Here is a 21,769-nt window from a genome sequence, read left to right as displayed (position 1 = left end):
TTACCGGATAACACATGTTGCAAGAGAGTGACACCTTTAATGTTTTCCCTAATGTTTATTATTATTCTCTTTATTTCCTCCAAAATGAAGATTTTATAAACAGAATAAATACATAAAAATGTATATACAAATACATTTGAATGACATGCATGTAGGAATAATTAAAATTAAAATTTAGAGCTTTAACATAATAAAACAAAATGAATTTAACAAAGAAAGAGAGAAAAAATATTACAGATTGGGATTTAATCCGCCTCGTTCTGTGATGGAGCAACAATCCTGATATGGGTCCCATCAATAACTCCGACAATACCAGGGAACCCGGCAATAGCATGGAATCCTATCTGGTTCAACCGTACCTGCAACCGAAATATCACATTATTTTTATTTTATGCAGTATTTATGACATTGTTAACGAGAAATTGACGGTCTTTTCATTTACATAAAGTAAGAATCCAGTACAAAATAATTCATAGACACCGATCCAAATTCTATAGTTGATTTAAGTCTGAAATACAGCCACGATCAGTTATTGAGAAGTCGTTTCAGATTTTAACACACTTGACCCTAGTGACCTTGAATGTAGGTCAAGGTTATTCATTTGAACAAACTTTGTAGCCCCTTAACCCAGCATTCTACAGGCCAAATATCTGCCAGTAGAAGGATATGCAATAGCTCACTATACAACAAATATCTTCAACATTTTGTGGGAACCACCAGTACAATGTGGAAATGAGTTCCCCGAGAGGATTTAGCATTTTTTGCGCCATTTAGAGAGTAGTGACCCTTATGTAAAATTTGAACACACGTTATTCCGGTTATGCATTCACTCGGGTTTTGATATATTTTTACTAAATTTTCAGGGATGGCTAGTAAATTATGTCCATTTTATGGGGGGGGGGGGGGGGGGGGACAGCAACAACAAAACAAAACAGGGTAACTTAGTTAGCCACGGAATATAACAGTTCGTTTACCTACTGTACTTACCTCCGCATCGCTTCTCGGAAATTTGATAAATCTGGCAACAATCTGTGGCATTGTCAAAGCGTTAATGAACTGTGTTACTACTCTGGACACCGTCGGCTGACTAACACCAAAGTCATCACCATTGCATAACTGCATTTTACCTGTGGCTAGGAATCTCAGACCAATGGCAACTTTAACTGTGACAGAGAGTGCATGGTTCCGATCTGTCGGTGATTCCAGGTATGGACGAAGCATACGGGACACAAACCGGATGCCAAAAGCATTCATCCTGTAACGGGCGATCAAATCTTTATCCTCGTACAACTGTAGCGGGTCCTTCCTCTCTTGAAATACGCGTTGCCGATTTCGCCCAGCCATCTTTCTTCTGAGTGGTTAAGTATTTACTTAAGTATTTTAAAGGAAGTTAAACATCCTCATGACGTTACTTAACTTTAAGTAAAAACTTAAGTAATACTTAAGCTTAAGTAGTTTTATGAATACAACTTAAGATAAAACCTTGAATTAAGTAAATACTTAAGTTTATTTTAGTACTTAAGTACAAATGTCCTACTTAAGTATTTACTTAAGTGAAATACTTAACTTCAGTTTTTTTATGAATATGGGCCCAGACCTTTAGGTAAATAGGGTGACGCTCTAACCTACTATGATTTATGCCTTTTACATTGCTTATCGATTGGGTAATTGTTATTTTTCGTTCCTCCACACTTATGCATTCAGAGATACCCATTACTTGTTGTGACTTGTTTATCAAACAAGATTCTCCTTTCGCACTATTGTTTTTCCGATATGTATGCAGGCGGTCATTCTAAGGTTGCATGGAAGGATCTGGTACGGGATTTTACATTCCAATCATATCGAGTCTATGGACATCGCTCCTCTATTACGCTATGGCATCCTGTGACGTCATACATTCCAAAACACTCATGTATCCCCCTAGGCTAGATATCCCACAGGATCTACCGGGGGTATGATATGTTTTGGGGGGAAATGCTACAATATCAATTTTTTTTAGAAAACTTAACATGAACTTGCTGAACAATGGGATTGGGGTATATGGGATATATCGCTGCAAGATAAGTTTAGTTACTATCGGCCATGTGATATATCATATTAAACGTCCTAATTAAGATTAACAGGGATGGTCATTTATTTGAGGACGTGACATACACATATTGGCATTCTTTGGAGTGTTACAAGGTGGTCTGTTATGTCCATTTATCGTTCAACAAGTCATTAAAGTGACACACAAAGCCAAAAATCATCACTATGCATAAATGGTTCAGTTTTTATCTTTATCGAGGGTTAGGGCAGGTGATACAGCTCTCTATACGTTAAATCATTGTGAATGGACTGACTATTGAAGACAATCGAAATGTCATATGTTTACGAAAAAAATGTTGCTGTGTTTTTTTTCTTCAAAAAATGCCTCATAATATTTCTGCGATTTACTAACTGTTTAAATACTTTGGTATTTAGTTTATGGTTCAAACATTCCTATCTTGCTAAAAGAAATAAGTATGTCTTTTATTGCATATTTGCCAGTGAAATATAGAAATTTATCAAACTAATAAAACATTTTCATTGCAGCAATGAGCAGTGAAAATATACGATTTTACAGTGAAAACATAAGATTTTGCAGTGAAAATATAAATTTTCCGTTTTGACCAATCAGAGCGAACCTTTGTATTCACCTCGTTGAAACTTGGCAACTTTTCCAATCGAAGCGGAGATAGATAAATTTGTTATTTTGCTGTATTTCTGAAATTTTCAGACTAGTTTTTGACAGAATACTCACTTGACGTTAGCTATGCATGCAAAGATTCTCCTATAACAGCAGAAAACGCTTAAATTGCGTTGATTAGTGCTTTCAAAATGGCGCCGTCATGTTGACGTGGAGTAACGTCACAAAGAGGTCACGTCATTACTGATTCCCGCAATTTTGACACTATTAATACACTGTATTTCGATGTTTTTAATTTTGTTTTTTAAGTATATGAAATGCAGTAAAAAAAAAACTTTAAAGGTTTCCCGTTAGATATAACATATATTTCACTCGTATGACAGAATATCTCGATATTTTTCACTCGTTCTTCGCACTCATGAAAATACCGATATTCTGTCATACTCGTGAAATATATGTTATATTAAACGGGAAACCATTCAATATCCTCTATATATGTTTTTGACATCTGCGTTATTAGTTTAGTAATCAGGCAAGTTTATCATCGATTAATTTGAGTATGGAATATACTTTGAAGTTAAAAAACAATGTATTGGTGAGTGGTCTCAAAGTTTATAAAAAATATCGAGGTCGACCCCTATCGAAAATTTAGATACCTGTAAACCAAACTGTTGCCGTGACTGTCATGACAGTGTGACGATTCAAATGTCTGTATTATGACAGTGTGACGGTTGAGATGTCTGTTATAACTGTTTGACGGTGGTGATGTCTGTGTTATGACAGTGTGACGGTTGTGATGTCTGTATTATGACAGTGTGACGGTTGAGATGTCTGTGTTATGGCAGTGTGACGGTTGAGATGTCTGTGTTATGACAGTATGACGGTTGTGATGTCTGTGTTATGACAGTGTGACGGTTGAGATGTCTGTATTATGACAGTGTGACGGTTGAGATGTCTGTGTTATGACAGTGTGACGGTTGTGATGTCTGTGTTATGACAGTGTGACGGTTGTGATGTATGTGTTATGACAGTGTGACGGTTGAAATGTCTGTGTTATGACAGTGTGACGGTTGTGATGTCTGTGTTTTGATCGTGTGACGGTTGAGATGTCTGTATTATGACAGTGTGACGGTTGAGATGTCTGTGTTATGACAGTGTGACGGTTGAGATGTCTGTGTTATGACCGTGTGACAGTTGAGATGTCTGTATTGTGACAGTGTGACGGTTGAGATGTCTGTGTTATGACAGTATGACGGTTGTGATGTCTGTGTTATGACAGTGTGACGGTTGAGATGTCTGTATTATGACAGTGTGACGGTTGAGATGTCTGTGTTATGACATTGTGACGGTTGAGATGTCTGTGTAGGGACAGTGTGACGGTTGAGATGTCAGCGTTATGACAGTGTGACGGTTGAGATATCAGTGTAGGGACAGTGTGACGGTCAAGTTGTCAGCGTTATGACAGTGTGGCGGTAGGAATATCTGTGTTATTACATTGGGACGGATGAGATATATTTGGCCTGTTTTACGGTTGGGATGTCTATGTTTGACACTTTAGTATAACGGTTAGATGTCTGTGCTATGACAGTTTGGATGTCTGTACTGTGTGACGATCAGTTGCCCTATTCATTTGGCCTGAGCTGTTGCCTAAGCGTAAACAGACAAAAACCAGAATAACTAATAAACATGGAGGCGCTATACAGCAATTAATGGAATGGCGTAATCCCATCAGAGTGGGGATGGTGTGACGACATGCGGGTGTATTACTGTCGACGGTACACAAATGATATCGTGGTGGTGACATATAGCAGTGGTTGTGAAGGTGTTGGTACGGTTGTTATAGTGATGACGTGGTTATGGGAGAGATAACAGTGGTTGTGAAGGTGTTGGTACGGTTGTTACATTGTATAGTGATGACGTTGTTATGGGAGAGATAACAGTGGTTGTGAAGGTGTTGGTACGGTTGTTATAGTGATGACATAGTTATGGGAGAGATAACAGTGGTTATGAAGGTGTTGGTACGGTTGTTATAGTGATGACGTGGTTATGGGAGAGATAGCAGTGGTTGTGAAGGTGTTGGTACGGTTGTTATAGTGATGACGTGGTTTTGGGAGAGATAGCAGTGGTTGTGAAGGTGTTGGTACGGTTGTTATAGTGATGACGTTGTTATGGGAGAGATAACAGTGGTTGTAAAGGTGTTGGTACGGTTGTTATAGTGATGACGTGGTTATGGGAGAGATAGCAGTGGTTGTGAAGGTGTTGGTACGGTTGTTATAGTAATGACGTGGTTATGGGAGAGATAGCAGTGGTTGTGAAGGTGTTGGTACGGTTGTTATAGTGATGACGAGGTAAAATATCACAGCTGGTACCACAAGTCATCTTTTCAGATGTGAATCATATAGGATGCAATTTCATTAATTTCCCATCAGATAATTAGATAAATTACCGAAAAAACGAAGCTTGCATTAATTTTCCATCAGCTACTCAGATATATTATCTAAAAAGCGAAACTTACATTGTTTGTCATATCGTCGACACGAGAACATGATTGTATATCCAAACATTCTGATTCTTGTAGATAATATGCGATTATTATTTAATCGAACATGGTTTATGTTTCAACATAAAGTGGTAAGGTTCCTCCCCATGGCGTGTATGAGGTAAGGTTCCTCATTGCGTGTATCCTTTGGTCTTGACTAATCTATACCTTGACCTTCGTTACATAGATTTCGTTTTTTATTGTTTTAGACTTGATCCTCTGGAACTTTAGCTATTTCTCTGTCCCGGACTACATGACCTATATCTGATGAGATGTCGCCAAGCAGAATCAATCAATCATCCGTGACATTAAATCTGTCAGCTTCACACTCCATGTCTGGTTCCCAATCAAGGATGCCATCCCCATCAGTCGACTACACCAGTAGCTGGCCTCGCCTTATAACCGTCTAATAAATAAGGTATATTGTATTTTCTAGCACAATATCCTTGACTGTTTCGATCTATTAAAGGAAACAAAAATTTTAAAAAGAATATCGCCTTCGTGTCTTTGCCTATCCTCTTCTGATAATTGATTTATAACGCCGTAGCAACCTATTAGCTCCATCAGAATATAGAGCCCGGGAGAAAACAAGTCAACAAAAATAAACATATTGACAAGGATACATCTTTCATATCATTGAATTGTAAACCGTACACATTTCCTATATTTACTTGATACTTTCGATAAGCGGTGTTTTAATTGTGATCATTAACCATGAAAGCCCTGTAGGAATGGGTACTACTGCTTGTCAGCGGAACGAGGACCCGTAAAATCAGGCTTCTCCTTTATGTTTGATTTAATAAGTAACATTTAAAACATAATTAAAAAAAAAAAAGTTCTGATATCATCAGTTTGACCCTTCGATATGATTAATCAGTAACTAGAAGCTATCTTAGGCCTTAAGATCATCCGATCAGTGTCTTGAGTCATTGTAATGTGTAACTAGAAGCTATCTTAGGCCTTAAGATCATCCGATCAGTGTCTTGAGTCATTGTAATGTGTAACTAGAAGCTATCTTAGGCCTTAAGATCATCCGATCAGTGTCTTGAGTCATTGTAATGTGTAACTAGAAGCTATCTTAGGCCTTAAGATCATCCGATCAGTGTCTTGAGTCATTGTAATGTGTAACTAGAAGCTATCTTAGGCCTTAAGATCATCCGATCAGTGTCTTGAATCATTGTAATGTGTAACTAGAAGCTATCTTAGGCCTTAAGATCATCCGATCAGTGTCTTGAGTCATTGTAATGTGTAACTAGAAGCTATCTTAGGCCTTAAGATCATCCGATCAGTGTCTTGAGTCATTGTAATGTGTAACTAGATGCTATCTTAGGCCTTAAGATCATCCGATCAGTGTCTTGAGTCATTGTAATGTGTAACTAGAAGCTATCTTAGGCCTTAAGATCATCCGATCAGTGTCTTGAGTCATTGTAATGTGTAACTAGAAGCTATCTTAGGCCTTAAGATCATCCGATCAGTGTCTTGAGTCATTGTAATGTGTAACTAGAAGCTATCTTAGGCCTTAAGATCATCCGATCAGTGTCTTGAATCATTGTAATGTGTAACTAGAAGCTATCTTAGGCCTTAAGATCATCCGATCAGTGTCTTGAGTCATTGTAATGTGTAACTAGAAGCTATCTTAGGCCTTAAGATCATCCGATCAGTGTCTTGAGTCATTGTAATGTGTAACTAGATGCTATCTTAGGCCTTAAGATCATCCGATCAGTGTCTTGAGTCATTGTAATGTGTAACTAGAAGCTATCTTAGGCCTTAAGATCATCCGATCAGTGTCTTGAGTCATTGTAATGTGTAACTAGAAGCTATCTTAGGCCTTAAGATCATCCGATCAGTGTCTCGAATCATTGTAATGTGTAACTAGAAGCTATCTTAGGCCTTAAGATCATCCGATCAGTATCTTGAGTCATGTTAATGTGTAACTAGAAGCTATCTTAGGCCTTAAGATCATCTTATCGGTATCTTAATTTATTTTGATGTGTAACATCTCTTTAGCGTTTAAGAGGGTAATCATATGTTGTACTTACTCAGAAAATAACCTCGAAGCCTACGGGAGCCTGTGACGTCACCCAACACTTACTAAGTCTATGTGGTGACCCTGGCGTGAATTAGTTGTGATGATTTGGGCGGTAATAAAACCATTCATCACGATATTGTCAAAGCCTGTTATACTGAGTGACCAAGCCAACAAACGATTATCGACATAACACGGAAAATAAATTTGAATTCTGCGAAATTTCATTTTTCGTTTTTGCAAATTCTAAATCATAGAGTATTAAAGTAAGTGCAAAACAAATTACGATTGGTCCGAACTTTTCAATTTTACGTCTTGACCGATCGAATTAGATAATTCCGAATGATCAAGGGTTGTTGGCTTATTACATGATGGTACATCTTGTATGTGTCCGAAACGTAGACTAAACGGTCAGGATTATAATTCTTTATCCTTGAGCCTGTTGTTTGTTTTATTCTGTAGTGTAGTGATGGTGAAAAAAAATTTAATACAGCCAACACTTTAGTGATGGTGAAAAACATTTTATACAGCCAACAGTGTAGTGACGGAGACAAACATTTTATACAGCCAACAGTGTAGTGATGGAGACAAACATTTTATACAGCCAACAGTGTAGTGATGGGGACAAACATTTTATACAGCCAACAGTGTAGTGACGGAGACAAACATTTTATACAGCCAACAGTGTAGTGATGGAGACAAACATTTTATACAGCCAACAGTGTAGTGATGGAGACAAACATTTTATACAGCCAACAGTCTAGTGATGGAGACAAACATTTTATACAGCCAACAGTCTAGTGATGGAGACAAACATTTTATACAGCCAACACTTTAGTGATGGTGAAAAACATTTTATACAGCCAACAGTGTAGTGATGGAGACAAACATTTTATACAGCCAACAGTGTAGTGATGGAGACAAACATTTTATACAGCCAACAGTGTAGTGATGGAGACAAACATGTTATACAGCCAACAGTGTAGTGATGGAGACAAACATGTTATACAGCCAACAGTGTAGTGATGGAGACAAACATGTTATACAGCCAACAGTGTAGTGATGGAGACAAACATTTTATACAGCCAACAGTGTAGTGATGGAGACAAACATGTTATACAGCCAACAGTGTAGTGATGGAGACAAACATTTTATACAGCCAACAGTGTAGTGATAGAGACAAACATTTTATACAGCCAACAGTGTAGTGATAGAGACAAACATTTTATACTGCCAACAGTGTAGTGATGGAGACAAACATTTTATACAGCCAACAGTGTAGTGATGGAGACAAACATTTTATACAGCCAACAGTGTAGTGATGGAGACAAACATTTTATACAGCCAACACTTTAGTGATGGTGAAAAACATTTTATACAGCCAACAGTGTAGTGATGGAGACAAACATTTTATACAGCCAACAGTGTAGTGATGGAGACAAACATTTTATACAGCCAACACTTTAGTGATGGTGAAAAACATTTTATACAGCCAACAGTGTAGTGATGGAGACAAACATTTTATACAGCCAACAGTGTAGTGATGGAGACAAACATTTTATACAGCCAACAGCGTAGTGATGGAGACAAACATTTTATACAGCCAACAGTGTAGTGATGGAGACAAATGTTTAGACAAAGTTAGACATACTATACATATAGTATAAGAACTATAAAATGTAAGCTTTACAATACCTTTTTCATCAAGGTTGCTGTTTATCTTAATTTCATGTCGGGCAGTATAAATTACCATTTAGCTATCGTCCGAGGTACATTGTCCGTCCGTCTATAAACAATACGTGCCACCGCCATTTCTTGGGATGAATTTAAAGGTTATTTCTCAAAATAGACGTGTAGGTTTGCCCTGGTTTTACCAACTCAATTTCAATACTGGCCAGGAAAACCAAATTGCTGGCAGGTTGCTTTGTCGGTTTTTTTACATTTTTTTTCAAGAAGTGCTAAAAGGATATTTCCTTTTACATGTACATTCCTCTCGATCTCTCAGTGTACTACTGATATGGAAAACAGAATGACTGATATGTGGTAATCTTATATTTGACAAGCATATTTTGCGAATACTACCTGTCGATAGAACAAAACCATTAAAAGGAACAGGAGAAAAATACAGGATAGTAGCAGTAACCATCATACCATTATTGGTATCAAGAGCCCTCTGGAAACTGTTGTTTTATATTTCTGCTCTATATTACATGAATTGTAGTTTTGGAGATTATTTGTTACATAGATATTTGTTTAAGATATCGGAGTTTAACAGGATGAAACAAAAATATCGCCAAATTGTATTCCTAACTGAGACGTTAAGAAATGGTCATTCTTAAAATGCCTACATGTGTAAAAACATCTAGTATTTCATATTTACCACTCTATGAAATTGTCAATATAATTTCCTTACTAACAGTAGGTTAGCATCTCATAAACTGCAATCAGGCGCATTAATAACGTGTCAAGTTAAGCACACCGCATTGCGGAAAAATCTTATATACTCGCTTTCCTTTTAACAACCTAGACGGAAATTTATATTTTGTATTTTTATAATGATGAATTATATGAAATGTAAATATGAGTATTATTGCCTGGCACTATTTTTACGCGGAATCACATGCTAGAGCTGTTAACAGGCTCAAAGTCGAGAATGACGGGGAAACTTGTAACCCTTTAACTGTAGTGATTTGTTTGAAATCACAATAGACAAATATAATTTCAGTTCTGAAAGCAGTTCAATGCTTGAATAAACATAATGAACACATACTTGAAGTTTTCTTAGATTACATCGAAGAATCACCGAATCACAGTCTTGGTGTCTTTGAATGCTTGGTTTAGCTTAATGGTGACACTTTATCTTCATTTCCTTGAGGACAAGTGGTTACTTCTTCATGCGTGGTTACATACCGGTTGTGCGTTGATTAATTTGTTTTTCTAACAATTATTTCGCAATAATGATATTGTTTTCTAATAGTTATTTCGTAATAATGATATTACATGTCTTGTTTATGGATATATACATGTAGATTCATGTAACGGACTTGTTCGGAATCTTACGTAAAACAACAAGCTATGACATTCTCCATAATCCTAGACACGGTAGACGTGCTGGCGGAGTGGTTGTTTAACTATGAAAGTTTAACTATGAGACATCTCATTTCCATCAACGACGAAGCCTATACACACTTTGAGCGTATGAGGTGTTTGGTCAGTGCCGGTGATACGCGATTCAGGTTGTGTGTCATATATAGGCCTCCTCAAGCCAAACGGAACGAAGTCTTCATTGATAATCTCCGTGCCTAGATTAACACGCTGTAGTACCACAGGAGCTCGTTATAGCTGGTGACCTGGATTTCCACTTGGATGATAAGGCTAATTTGGATTCCCGACAGTTGTCCTGGCTTCATGATTCCCGCGGGCTGACACAGCTTGAGACGGAAGCTACCCATACACACGGCCATACATTAGATGTGGTTATCACAAGGGGAAATACTTCTGTTTTCCACGGTTAAGTTATGATGATGTCTCGTAAACCAAAACGTACAATGAAAGATGTCAGCTTCCGGAAATTCCTGTACCATATTTTACCAAGACTTCCAAAGTCCTCCAGTCTACTGACGATGGTGCAAACAGTCTTGTTGAAGCATATAAATCTGGTAATGAGGCTCTGACCGAGAAGCATGCAACTCCTAAGACGCATGTTATTACTGTGAGACCAAACGCTACAATGAAAAACTTCGTTATTCAGCACAGATGGGAAAAAGGCGGAAACAATTGAGAAAGACTAAATTAACCACCTACCGGAAGATATACAGAGAGCAATGCCGGCTAGTCAGTTCACTTCTCATTCATTGTAGGCGTGGTTATTATTATGGTAAAATTGCAGAATATGTATTCGGATCAAAACAGCCTCTTAAACTCACCAGACATCAATGAACCATCATAGTAAATTAGTCAGTTTACATTGTCCAATAAGTTCAGCGATTTTTCTCTGGTATAAAATCAACAAAATCAGTAAAAAAATATTGATCTTCTGACACCAATATCTCTGTCATAGTTAGTGACATCCAATTTAATGGCGAACCTTTGACACAGTTCATACCACAACAGAAGATGAGTTGTTGAAGAGCTTTACAAAAACGCAATCGTAGGTCTGTAAAATGGATTTATAGATTTACTGACGCAGACTCTTAAAGCACAGCTCTCCTTGATAACCTCGTTCATGAAGAAATCATTAGCCAAGGCAAAGACTCTGTTGTGTTTTAAGAAGGCTAGTGTTAGACCACTGTTGAAGAAGCCTGAAATGTAGAAAGAGAAATTAAAGAACTACCGTCCAGTGTCAGTCCTTTCTTTCCTATCTAAAATCAGAAGATTGTGTCCTGGCGTTCATAGGCTCATCTTGATGCAATCAGTTCTCAACAGTCCTTGTAATCAGTCCTCAACAGTCCTTGTAATCAGTCCTCAACAGTCCTTGTAATCAGTCCTCAACAGTCCTTGTAATCAGTCCTTGCAATCAGTCCTCAACAGTCCTTGTAATCAGTCCTCAACAGTCCTTGTAATCAGTCCTCAACAATCCTTGTAATCAGTCCTCAACAGTCCTTGTAATCAGTCCTCAACAGTCCTTGTAATCAGTCCTCGACAGTCATTGTAATCAGTCCTCGACAGTCATTGTAATCAGTCCTCGACAGTCCTTGTAATCAGTCCTCAACAGTCCTTGTAATCAGTCCTCAACAGTCATTGTAATCAGTCTACGACACGGGGTATTCAACTGAGAGGTGATGATACGCATTGATTCTGAAGTGAATAGGGACTGTTGTCAATAATGTGTGACAGGTTGTCATGATACCTTGGAAGATGATGATTTTCAATATTCCGAATGTTATTATCTCTGTACACCGCCCTATACGATGTTGATAAACGTGTACAAAATGACATAACCCTAACCCGTATCCAAGCAGACTTCAGCTCAAATTTCCGCCACCCCCTTGGAAATGGTGACCGGAAGATATATATTTATCGCAGAGAACATCTCCAAATCATTTAAAAAAAAAAAAATGTTTTGGGAGGGGGGGGGGGGGGGGGGGGGGGGGGGGGGGTAATATTATTTCATAATGCGTTATCAGTTTAAGTTTAGTGTTAACTTAATGTAATAGAGATATCACGCGATAAACCAAATGGTTATATTGTGTTAAGCTGTGAAATATTGCAACAGAAGAAACAAAAATTGTAAATATTGTTTGAAATTGTCGGAAGCCTGAGGCTCATATAAGTCCAAAATCAAATCAAACCAAATCAAGCTTGATTTAACAGCTGTAAATGATAGAAACCCAAACATAACATAACATCAGCTTTGTTTAGCTATTAAAACCAACACATTAAATACATACACAATTACATAAATAAAACTAACTTGATACTTTAAAAAATAGATCATCTAAATAGTGTTATTTCCATTCAGAGTAAGCTAAAAACCTTGGGTAATGGGACTCGACGTTCATGAAAACCAAACCTTAATTGTAAAGCATATAATATTCGTTCAGAGCCTAATACGTCGGCTTCTCATTAGCTGTTAAAGAGAAATACATGTATATAGAAAGATTGTCTTCTTTTGAATAAACACTGCGAACATTACCTTGGTAATTAGTTATCTATAGATAGATACTGCTGATAATTGCCATGCCTGGTATAAGTAAAATATTAATTAGACAGCTCATTAATGCATATGAAGCATGTAGTCATAACAGGTCTGGAGGACATACTATAGACAGGCCTGATTAGGGATGATACATCCGCTACAGAATTTAAAAGGAAGCACAGATCACCGGGATATAATCCTGATCTCTGTGAATAAGGAATGAAACATGTTTATCTTATAGAAACAGATAAAGGAAGCATGGCCGTGGATCCCACACTCTGATACTATAAAAGGGTGTCATCAGCTCTCTGTATATTACTAACTCATTTCCGACGTTATATCTCTGGGGGAAAGTTGTCATTATACTCGTTTGCGTCTCACAGGAAGAAGCCACAAGCTTTAAAACGCCGCTATCACAAAAGGATCACGTGACTTTTTTGTTGAAGATCTTCATTTCATAAATATTACTGTAGCTTTCACTATTATGTGGGTTTATTTCGTTGTGTTTTTTTTTTGTTTTTTTTGTTTGTTTTTTTTAGAATTAGATTCAATAATAGAAGAGATATGTTATAATTATGATGATTTTTCTCTCCAATACGGTTTGGTTGTATTACATTTTCCCATCATTTTGACTCTGATGCTGATAACAACTTTGGTATTTTTACCTCGTCAGTATAAGTGGAGATATCTATACGAATGTGTGGTAATAATACAGCGAGATGTTAACTGCCACACACATGACTACTCCATTACAAAGTAGCATTTCTGGTGCGTTCCTGTTAGATCAACTGGTGAACCATGGCCGTGTGTCCGTCACTCATTTACCGTTCAGTCAACGGCATGTGGTCATGACTTATTTTCAAGAACTACTTAACAAGAACCTTCAGTCAATTAAGTATAAAACATAGTATTAATAAGGAAAGGCTTGTTATGAGAGATCCCTCCATGTGGGTCAGTATAAACTTTGTGTTCAATATGATCCTATTGGTATAACAACAAGATTAGATCCCAACTACGACCCATTGGTCATTGTAAGCTGTTGTCATTCCAATCATAAAGTTACATATGTTTCCTGGGAGAAACAAACACAATCATACTTCTGGGGTTGTCCCCGGTGTCTAATTAAGTAGGATACTTTAGGAATAATCGGAATGAGACATGTTTCTTTGCATATAGAGATATATAAGTTTTATAATATAGGGATATATAAGTATTAGGATATAGGGATATACATGTATAAGTATTATAATATAGGGATATCTAAGTATTATAATATAGGGATATATCAATATTTTAATATAAGGATATGTAAGTATTACAATTTAGGGATATATAAGTATTATAATATAGGGATATATAAGTATTATAATATAGGGATATATAAGTATTATAATGTAGGGATATATAAGTATTATAATATAGGGATATATCAATATTTTAATATAAGGATATGTAAGTATTACAATGTAGGGATATATAAGTATAATAATGTAGGGATATATAAATATTTTAATAGAAGGATATGTAAGTATTACAATTTAGGGATATATAAGTATTATAATGTAGGGATATAATGACCATATTATAGGTATATATCATTATTATAATAAAGAGATACATTAATATTCACGAATGAAAGTCATATTATATGGCATGTTTAGGCAAAATATGAAAAAACTATCTGAATGCTTGGAAAAGAGACGATTTTGGGTGTAAAGATTGCTAAATGTTTGATAAAGCCTAATCTAAAATCAATGATTTGTCAGTGCAAAGATGGAAATCGGGTAAAATATGACCGTCTAGTAACCTTATATTACACTGATGAACCCAGTAAACAATGTAGTGTCACGCCACTGTGTCCGTAACGACCAGTCTACTATAAACCTACCGGATAATTGGCTAGGTCAGAATCCTGGACAAATCACGAGAGGTGCTAGGTCAGACTCCTGGACAATTCACGAGGGGCGCTAGGTCAGAATCCTGTACAAATCACGAGGGGCGCTAGGTCAGAATCCTGGACAATTCACGAGGGGCGCTAGGTCAGAATCCTGGACAATTCACGAGAGGTGCTAGGTCAGAATCCTGGACAATTCACGAGGGGCGCTAGGTCAGAATCCTGTACAACTCACGAGGGGCGCTAGGTCAGAATCCTGTACAAATCATGAGGGGTGCAAGGTCAGAATCCTGTACAACTCACAAGGGACGCTAGGTCAGAATCCTTGACAAATCACGAGGGGTGATAGGTCAGAATCCTGTACAACTCACGAGGGGCGCTAGGTCAGAATCCTGTACAAATCACGAGGGGCGCTAGGTCAGAATCCTGTACAAATCACGAGGGGCGCTAGGTCAGAATCCGGAACAAATCACGAGGGGTGATAGGTCAGAATCCTGTACAAATCACGAGGGGCGCTAGGTCAGAATCCTGTACAACTCACGAGGGGCACTAGGTCAGAATCCTGTACAAATCATGAGGGGTGCTAGGTCAGAATCCTGTACAACTCACAAGGGACGCTAGGTCAGAATCCTTTACAAATCACGAGGGGCGCTAGGTCAGAATCCTGTACAAATCACGAGGGGCGCCAGGTCAGAATCCTGTACAACTCACGAGGGGTACCAGGTCAGAATCCTGTACAAATCACGATGGGCGCTAGGTCAGAATCCTGTACAAATCACGAGGGGTACCAGGTCAGAATCCTTGACAAATCACGAGGGGTGATAGGTCAGAATCCTGTACAACTCACGAGGGGCGCTAGGTTAGAATCCTGGACAAATCACGAGGGGCGCTAGGTCAGAATCCTGTACAAATCACGAGGGGCGCTAGGTCAGAATCCTGTACAAATCACGAGGGGCGCCAGGTCAGAATCCTGTACAACTCACGAGGGGTACCAGGTCAGAATCCTGTACAAATCACGATGGGCGCTAGGTCAGAATCCTGTACAAATCACGAGGGGTACCAGGTCAGAATCCTTGACAAATCACGAGGGGTGATAGGTCAGAATCCTGTACAACTCACGAGGGGCGCTAGGTTAGAATCCTGGACAAATCACGAGGGGCGCTAGGTCAGAATCCTGTACAAATCACGAGGGGCGCTAGGTCAAAATCCTGTACAAATCACGAGGGGCGCTAGGTCAGAATCCTGTACAACTCACGAGGGGCGCTAGGTCAAAATCCTGTACAAATCACGAGGGGCGCTAGGTCAGAATCCTGGACAACTCACGAGGGGCGCTAGGTCAAAATCCTGTACAAATCACGAGGGGCGCTAGGTCAGAATCCTGTACAACTCACGAGGGGCGCTAGGTCAGAATCCTGGACAACTCACGAGGGGCGCTAGGTCAAAATCCTGTACAAATCACGAGGGGCGCTAGGTCAGAATCCTGGACAAATCACGAGGGGCGATAGGTCAGAATCCTGTACAAATCACAAGGGGCGCTAGATCAGAATCCTGGACAAATCACGAGGGGCGCTAGGTCAGAATCCTGTACAACTCACGAGGGGCGCTAGGTCAAAATCCTGTACAAATCACGAGGAACGCCAGATCACAATACTTCAACAGTTTTTGCAACTATAGTTAGACGAGTCAAGCTCAAATTTATGCACGTTTAACATACCATTTGGTCGTAATAGATTTCTTAGAATGCCTTGTGGCTTGAACTCTGCCCCAGAGGTCTACCAGTCAGTTATTTCAAATATGGTGGAGGATATAGTTTGAGCTGAGGCGATAGTTGACGACATTCCTAGTATGGGGAGAAACCACTGACCAGTACAACAAGAGATTACGAGCATTACTAGATAAAGCTGAGAAATACAATCTCAGGTTGAATGCGGAAAATTGCCAGTTTGGCAGACAGGAAGTGACATATGTGGACCATGTCCCTAATAAGGATGGTCTCAACACAGATCCTGAAATAGTCAGAGCAGCCCAAGAGATGAAACCGCCTAAGAATCAAAAGGAATTGATGTCATTCCTAGGATTTATTCAATACCTTGCCAAATGTATACCAAATCTGTCGGCGGTATCTGTGTCATTGAGAAGTCTTCTTGGAAAGGACACGCCATAGGAATGGGAATCGCAGAAGGAGAAAAGTTTCAAAACTTTGAAAACCATGGGGACAGAGGCAAAGTGTTGATATTTTATGATGCAAGAAAACCTATCACATTAACTGTTGATAGCAGTTCAAAGGGAATTGGTGCAGAAATCCTAAAGGATAACAAACCTAATGCCTATGCTTCAAGGGCTTTAACCCCCACTCAGGAACGCTACTCTCAAATCGAGGAGATCATAGCTATAGTCTATGAATGCACAAAGTTCCACCAGTATTTTGTTATATATATGTAAAATATATATTTAAGGTGACCATGAAATGTCTTAGTTCCGGATAATGTCAGCCAGTTGTTTATATTTTGGTTCGAATATTAGTTTGCTTTGTTGTTTTCCGGAATATAAAGAGTTGCCGCCACGAAGCGAGAATGATGGTGTTGTGTTGTCATTTCTCTGGGTAATTCCCCCAACGTATCCCTCGATTGTAACATGGTGGAGAATCCAAACTCAAGGAAACCTCAACTGCCAAGCAAGTGCCTCATCGTTTTATTTTGATTTTATCGTCGAATTGTAATGTGAACTTATTATTTGCGTAAGCACGTGTGTGGCAGGCAGCCGCTGTGACCGTTTGATGTGTGTTATGCCTCTGATGTGACTGTATTGCCGTTTCATTTGTCTTTGTGATTGACACGATTTATACCATTGAGATGCTACCAAATCAGATAGTACGAATATTACAAACCTATGACTTGAGGTTCGATTCCTTACCGTTTAAATACGAGCTCAAGGACGACCAGCATCATTTATCACTTAGTATTGAGTGGGATTTGACAGGTCATGGTGATTCCTGTGATATTACCAAGGTTAAACCGAAATCAAAGTCGCCGTCACAGATCAGGCACGGTAAGCGACGAACCAAGGCATGGAAAAGGCGGAAAGGGATTAAGAGTCATGATCAGGTGGTTATTCCAAAGAGTACAGACGACTCTGGTGTTTCTGTTGAACAGCCAGTTTTACATAGTGTTAGTGTGATGACACAGTGTGACCCTAACCCTGTTAAGCCTATCAGCATTGAGCCTAAGCCTGAGGTTATTGCTACATCATGTGTGAAGTCGCCTTCGAGTCATCCAAAGACAGCGCTATTGAATATTGGTAAACCCGTTTGTGAAGGAACGTTAATTGCTCAACCAACAGGTCAACCTTTCAATAATGTGCACCAGATCAACCCTCCAAAAACTATCACAGCTGGATTCGGTCGTGAGGAGAAAGCCAATTCTCTACCGACAAGTCCGTGTGATGATGACTTTGGGTGGGACACAAACCCATTTGCTCAACAAATGTCGAGAAAGAGGAACTTGACATCTTCGCAAGTCAATCATGTGACCACTGTTTCGAAACAGTCCAATTTTGACAGTATTGTGAAAAAGTCTGATGATGGGACATGCTCGATCAACTCCAAAGACCTATTAGCATTTCTGATAAATAAGTGATTTTATAATTTGACAATATCTCGTTACTGAAGTGATTTAAGTCGGTGTTGTAGACTGTTTATAGATGATACGTTATACATTGTCGAGTAATATTGATAATATTATCCAATGGGAACCCTATAAACAGTGTATATATATAGTGTACTATACAGTTTAGTTTCAGCATACATGTATATATTACAGATTATTGTGTTATGTGGCATTGTATCTTAATTAATCTAGTGAGATTATGATGTTTCAGTTTTATATATTATGTTATGATGATGAGTGAGTAACATTTCTATTTGGCATATGGACTTTGTGGAATGACTGAAATTTCAAATGTTGATCTATCATAATCAGATCATTGATTTATAAATAATAACTACATGTATGTACTTTGGGTTTCTAATTCATTTCATGGTTCTTCAAAAAATTTCCCTAGGGTAAAATTTTTGTTTTGGGGGGGCATGTTATATATATGTAAAATATATATTTTAGGTGACCATGAAATGTCTTAGTTCCGGATAATGTCAGCCAGTTGTTTATATTTTGGTTCGAATATTAGTTTGCTTTGTTGTTTTCCGGAATATAAAGAGTTGCCGCCACGAAGCGAGAATGATGGTGTTGTGTTGTCATTTCTCTGGGTAATTCCCCCAACGTATCCCTCGATTGTAACAATTTGTATGGGAGGAATGTTAAAGTAGAGTCTGATCACAAAGCATTTTTTAGAAATCGATTCACCAGCTACCTGTTCGTATCCAGAGATTACTACTTTCTTAAAAAAACGTAGCAGACACGCTGTCGAGAGCGTAGGAAACAACTGAAACTCTCATGGAGGATCTCGCTGTTAATGAAATCTACTTGTTGTCATATCTACCTGTATACCAAGAAAAGTATAGGGAGATAAAGATGACTACTGAAAATTACACTGAAATTGAGGAGTTAAAACGACCAAGTTTAAAAGGATGGCCTAAAACAAAGGAAGAAATTTCCCAAGATTTCTGACCCTATTGGAACTACAGAGAACAGATCTCGTGTGTTGATGAATTGATGGTCAAAGGACCAAAACTTATCGTACCAAAGATCTCCGGGAGGAATTGCTTAAACGTATCGATGAATCACACCTCGGCATAGTCAAATGTAAAACATATGCAAGAGAAGTGTTATTTTGACCAGGTATGAACTCTTACATTCACGAGAAAGAGGCAAAATGTAGTATCTGTACCAAGCACATCACAAGTAATCCTAAGGAATCCATTGTTTAACACGAGACACCAAATCGACCCTGGTCAAAACTGGCTTTTGACTTTGAAATGAAAGGAAAACACTATCTGCTGACAGTGGATTTTTTTCTCTAAATAGCAAGAAATCAAGAAATTGGAGGACTTAATCAGTAATTCCGTAATAAAACATGCAAAGTGTCAGATGTCCTCATATGAAATTCTAGACCAAGTCATAAGTGACAATGGACCCCAATTTGCCATCAGAGAATTCACAAATTTCTGAAAAGTTTATGGATTCGAACAAAAAACCACCAGTCCTCATCACCCGTAATCGAATGGGCAGGTGGAGAGAATGGTACAAACAATTAAAGGACTGTTAAAGAAGGTGGACGATCCATATCTAGCTGTCCTAGACTAGAGAAACAGTCCGATTGGTGATATAGGATTGTCACCAGCCCAGATGTTTCTAGGAAGGAGACTTAAGACAACACTACCAATTACACTACCGCTACTTAAGTCACACATGTCGGACGAGATAGGAGAAAATTTGAAATTAAGACAGTCGCGACAACGTAACAATTTTAACAGACGTGTACCCACAGATGGTCTCGGACCTTTGAGGGAAAATGATATGGCAATAAGGAAAACTAGCAGAAACAAAAAATGGCAGCATGGTAAAGTTGTTCAGAAACAAAAGACGCCCAGATCAGATGCTGTAGAGACTAGTAATGGGATGAAATTTAGAAGGAACCGATTACACCTTAAACCAACCAGGTCACTACCCACTGAGCCAAAGGAGAAAACAGACTGTGAACCACATAGTATGGTCCCGAGTTCGAAACCAGACTCTAGCAAAGGTATCATGACAGATTCTCACAAAGCTTGTGATCCCAAATTGCAGTAATTCGAACCACCAACCAAGACCAAGGAGTACCGGACAAGATCAGGGCGCTTAGTGAGAAAGCCGAGTTGGTTTAAGTAATAATCATTGACAGAACAGTTAATAATTCATTTTATATCAAGTTTGACTCGGATTCGCGTATTAACGAGTAATCACCTGAACAATTCACTTTCTTTCATACATTTCCCAAGCAGGAGACTTTATTTGAACTGTTCCATAGTGTTTTGTGTTTTATTTATATAGGACAATCTTACAATAAACTGTTAATTATTAAAGATCACACAAAGTCAAGATTTAGTTTTCTTTTTCTTTATTAAATGATATCCTTATGCTTCGAATTCTACATTTTTCGTGGAGAACTAATTTAACTATAATTAATCATTAAATTTTTGTTCAAAAAAATGGAGTGAGATGTCAGGTACATCATCAATATATTATCCATAATAATCAGTACGATATTACTCTCCAATGTTTGCATTATGAAAGCGTTTTAATAGTCATGACTACTAGTGAGTTACCAGTCATGGCGTGGTCCAAGTTATGAATACGACATCGGTCTCAAACACATCCCTGTCTGTACATCGGTCTCACACCAAAGAGTTATCTAATGTATCAAACACACCCCTGTCTGTACATCGGTCTCACACCAAAGGGTTATCTAATGTATCAAACAAATCCCTGTCTGTACATCAGTCTCATACCAAAGGGTTATCTTATGTCTCAAACACATCCCTGTCTGTACATCGGTCTCACACCAAAGGGTTATCTAATGTATCAAACAAATCCCTGTCTGTACATCAGTCTCACACCAAAGGGTTATCTAATGTGTCAAACACATCCCTGTCTGTACATCGGTCTCACACCAAAGGGTTATCTAATGTATCAAACACATCCCTGTCTGTACATCGGTCTCACACCAAAGGGTTATCTAATGTATCAAACACATCCCTGTCTGTACATCGGTCTCACACCAAAGGGTTATCTAATGTATCAAACACATCCCTGTCTGTACATCGGTCTCACACCAAAGGGTTATCTAATGTGTCAAACACATCCCTGTCTGTACATCGGTCTCACACCAAAGGGTTATATAATGTGTCAAACACATCCCTGTCTGTACATCAGTCTCACACCAAAGGGTTATCTAATGTATCAAACAAATCCCTGTCTGTACATCGGTCTCACACCAAAGGGTTATCTAATGTGTCAAACACATCCCTGTCTGTATATCGGTCTCACACCAAAGGGTTATCTAATGTGTCA

General features: G+C 38.4%; 1 protein-coding gene across 1 annotated transcript; it reads right to left on the bottom strand.

The window, feature by feature from the left end:
- Positions 1 to 245: 245 nt before the first annotated feature.
- Positions 246 to 1,344, bottom strand: LOC117336548 (putative nuclease HARBI1). Its single transcript, XM_033897160.1, has 2 exons — positions 988 to 1,344; positions 246 to 359 (listed from the first exon to the last, which is right to left on the bottom strand). Exons 1-2 carry the CDS (start codon positions 1,342 to 1,344, stop codon positions 246 to 248), a joined length of 471 nt encoding a protein of 156 aa, XP_033753051.1.
- Positions 1,345 to 21,769: the final 20,425 nt, after the last annotated feature.

This window comes from Pecten maximus, chromosome 10 (genome assembly GCF_902652985.1).
Source record: "Pecten maximus chromosome 10, xPecMax1.1, whole genome shotgun sequence".
NCBI lineage: Eukaryota > Metazoa > Mollusca > Bivalvia > Pectinida > Pectinidae > Pecten > Pecten maximus.
The sequence above is the reverse complement of the archived record's forward strand: the minus strand, read 5'-3'. Positions and strand labels throughout refer to the sequence as shown.

Coding starts and splice junctions, on each gene's coding strand:
- LOC117336548 (XM_033897160.1), bottom strand. CDS start 1,344: ATGGCTGGGCGAAATCGGCAACGCGTATTTCAAGAGAGGAAGGACCCG. Junction 360..987: donor TTCCGAGAAGCGATGCGGAG/GTAAGTACAGTA, acceptor TTTCGGTTGCAG/GTACGGTTGAACCAGATAGG.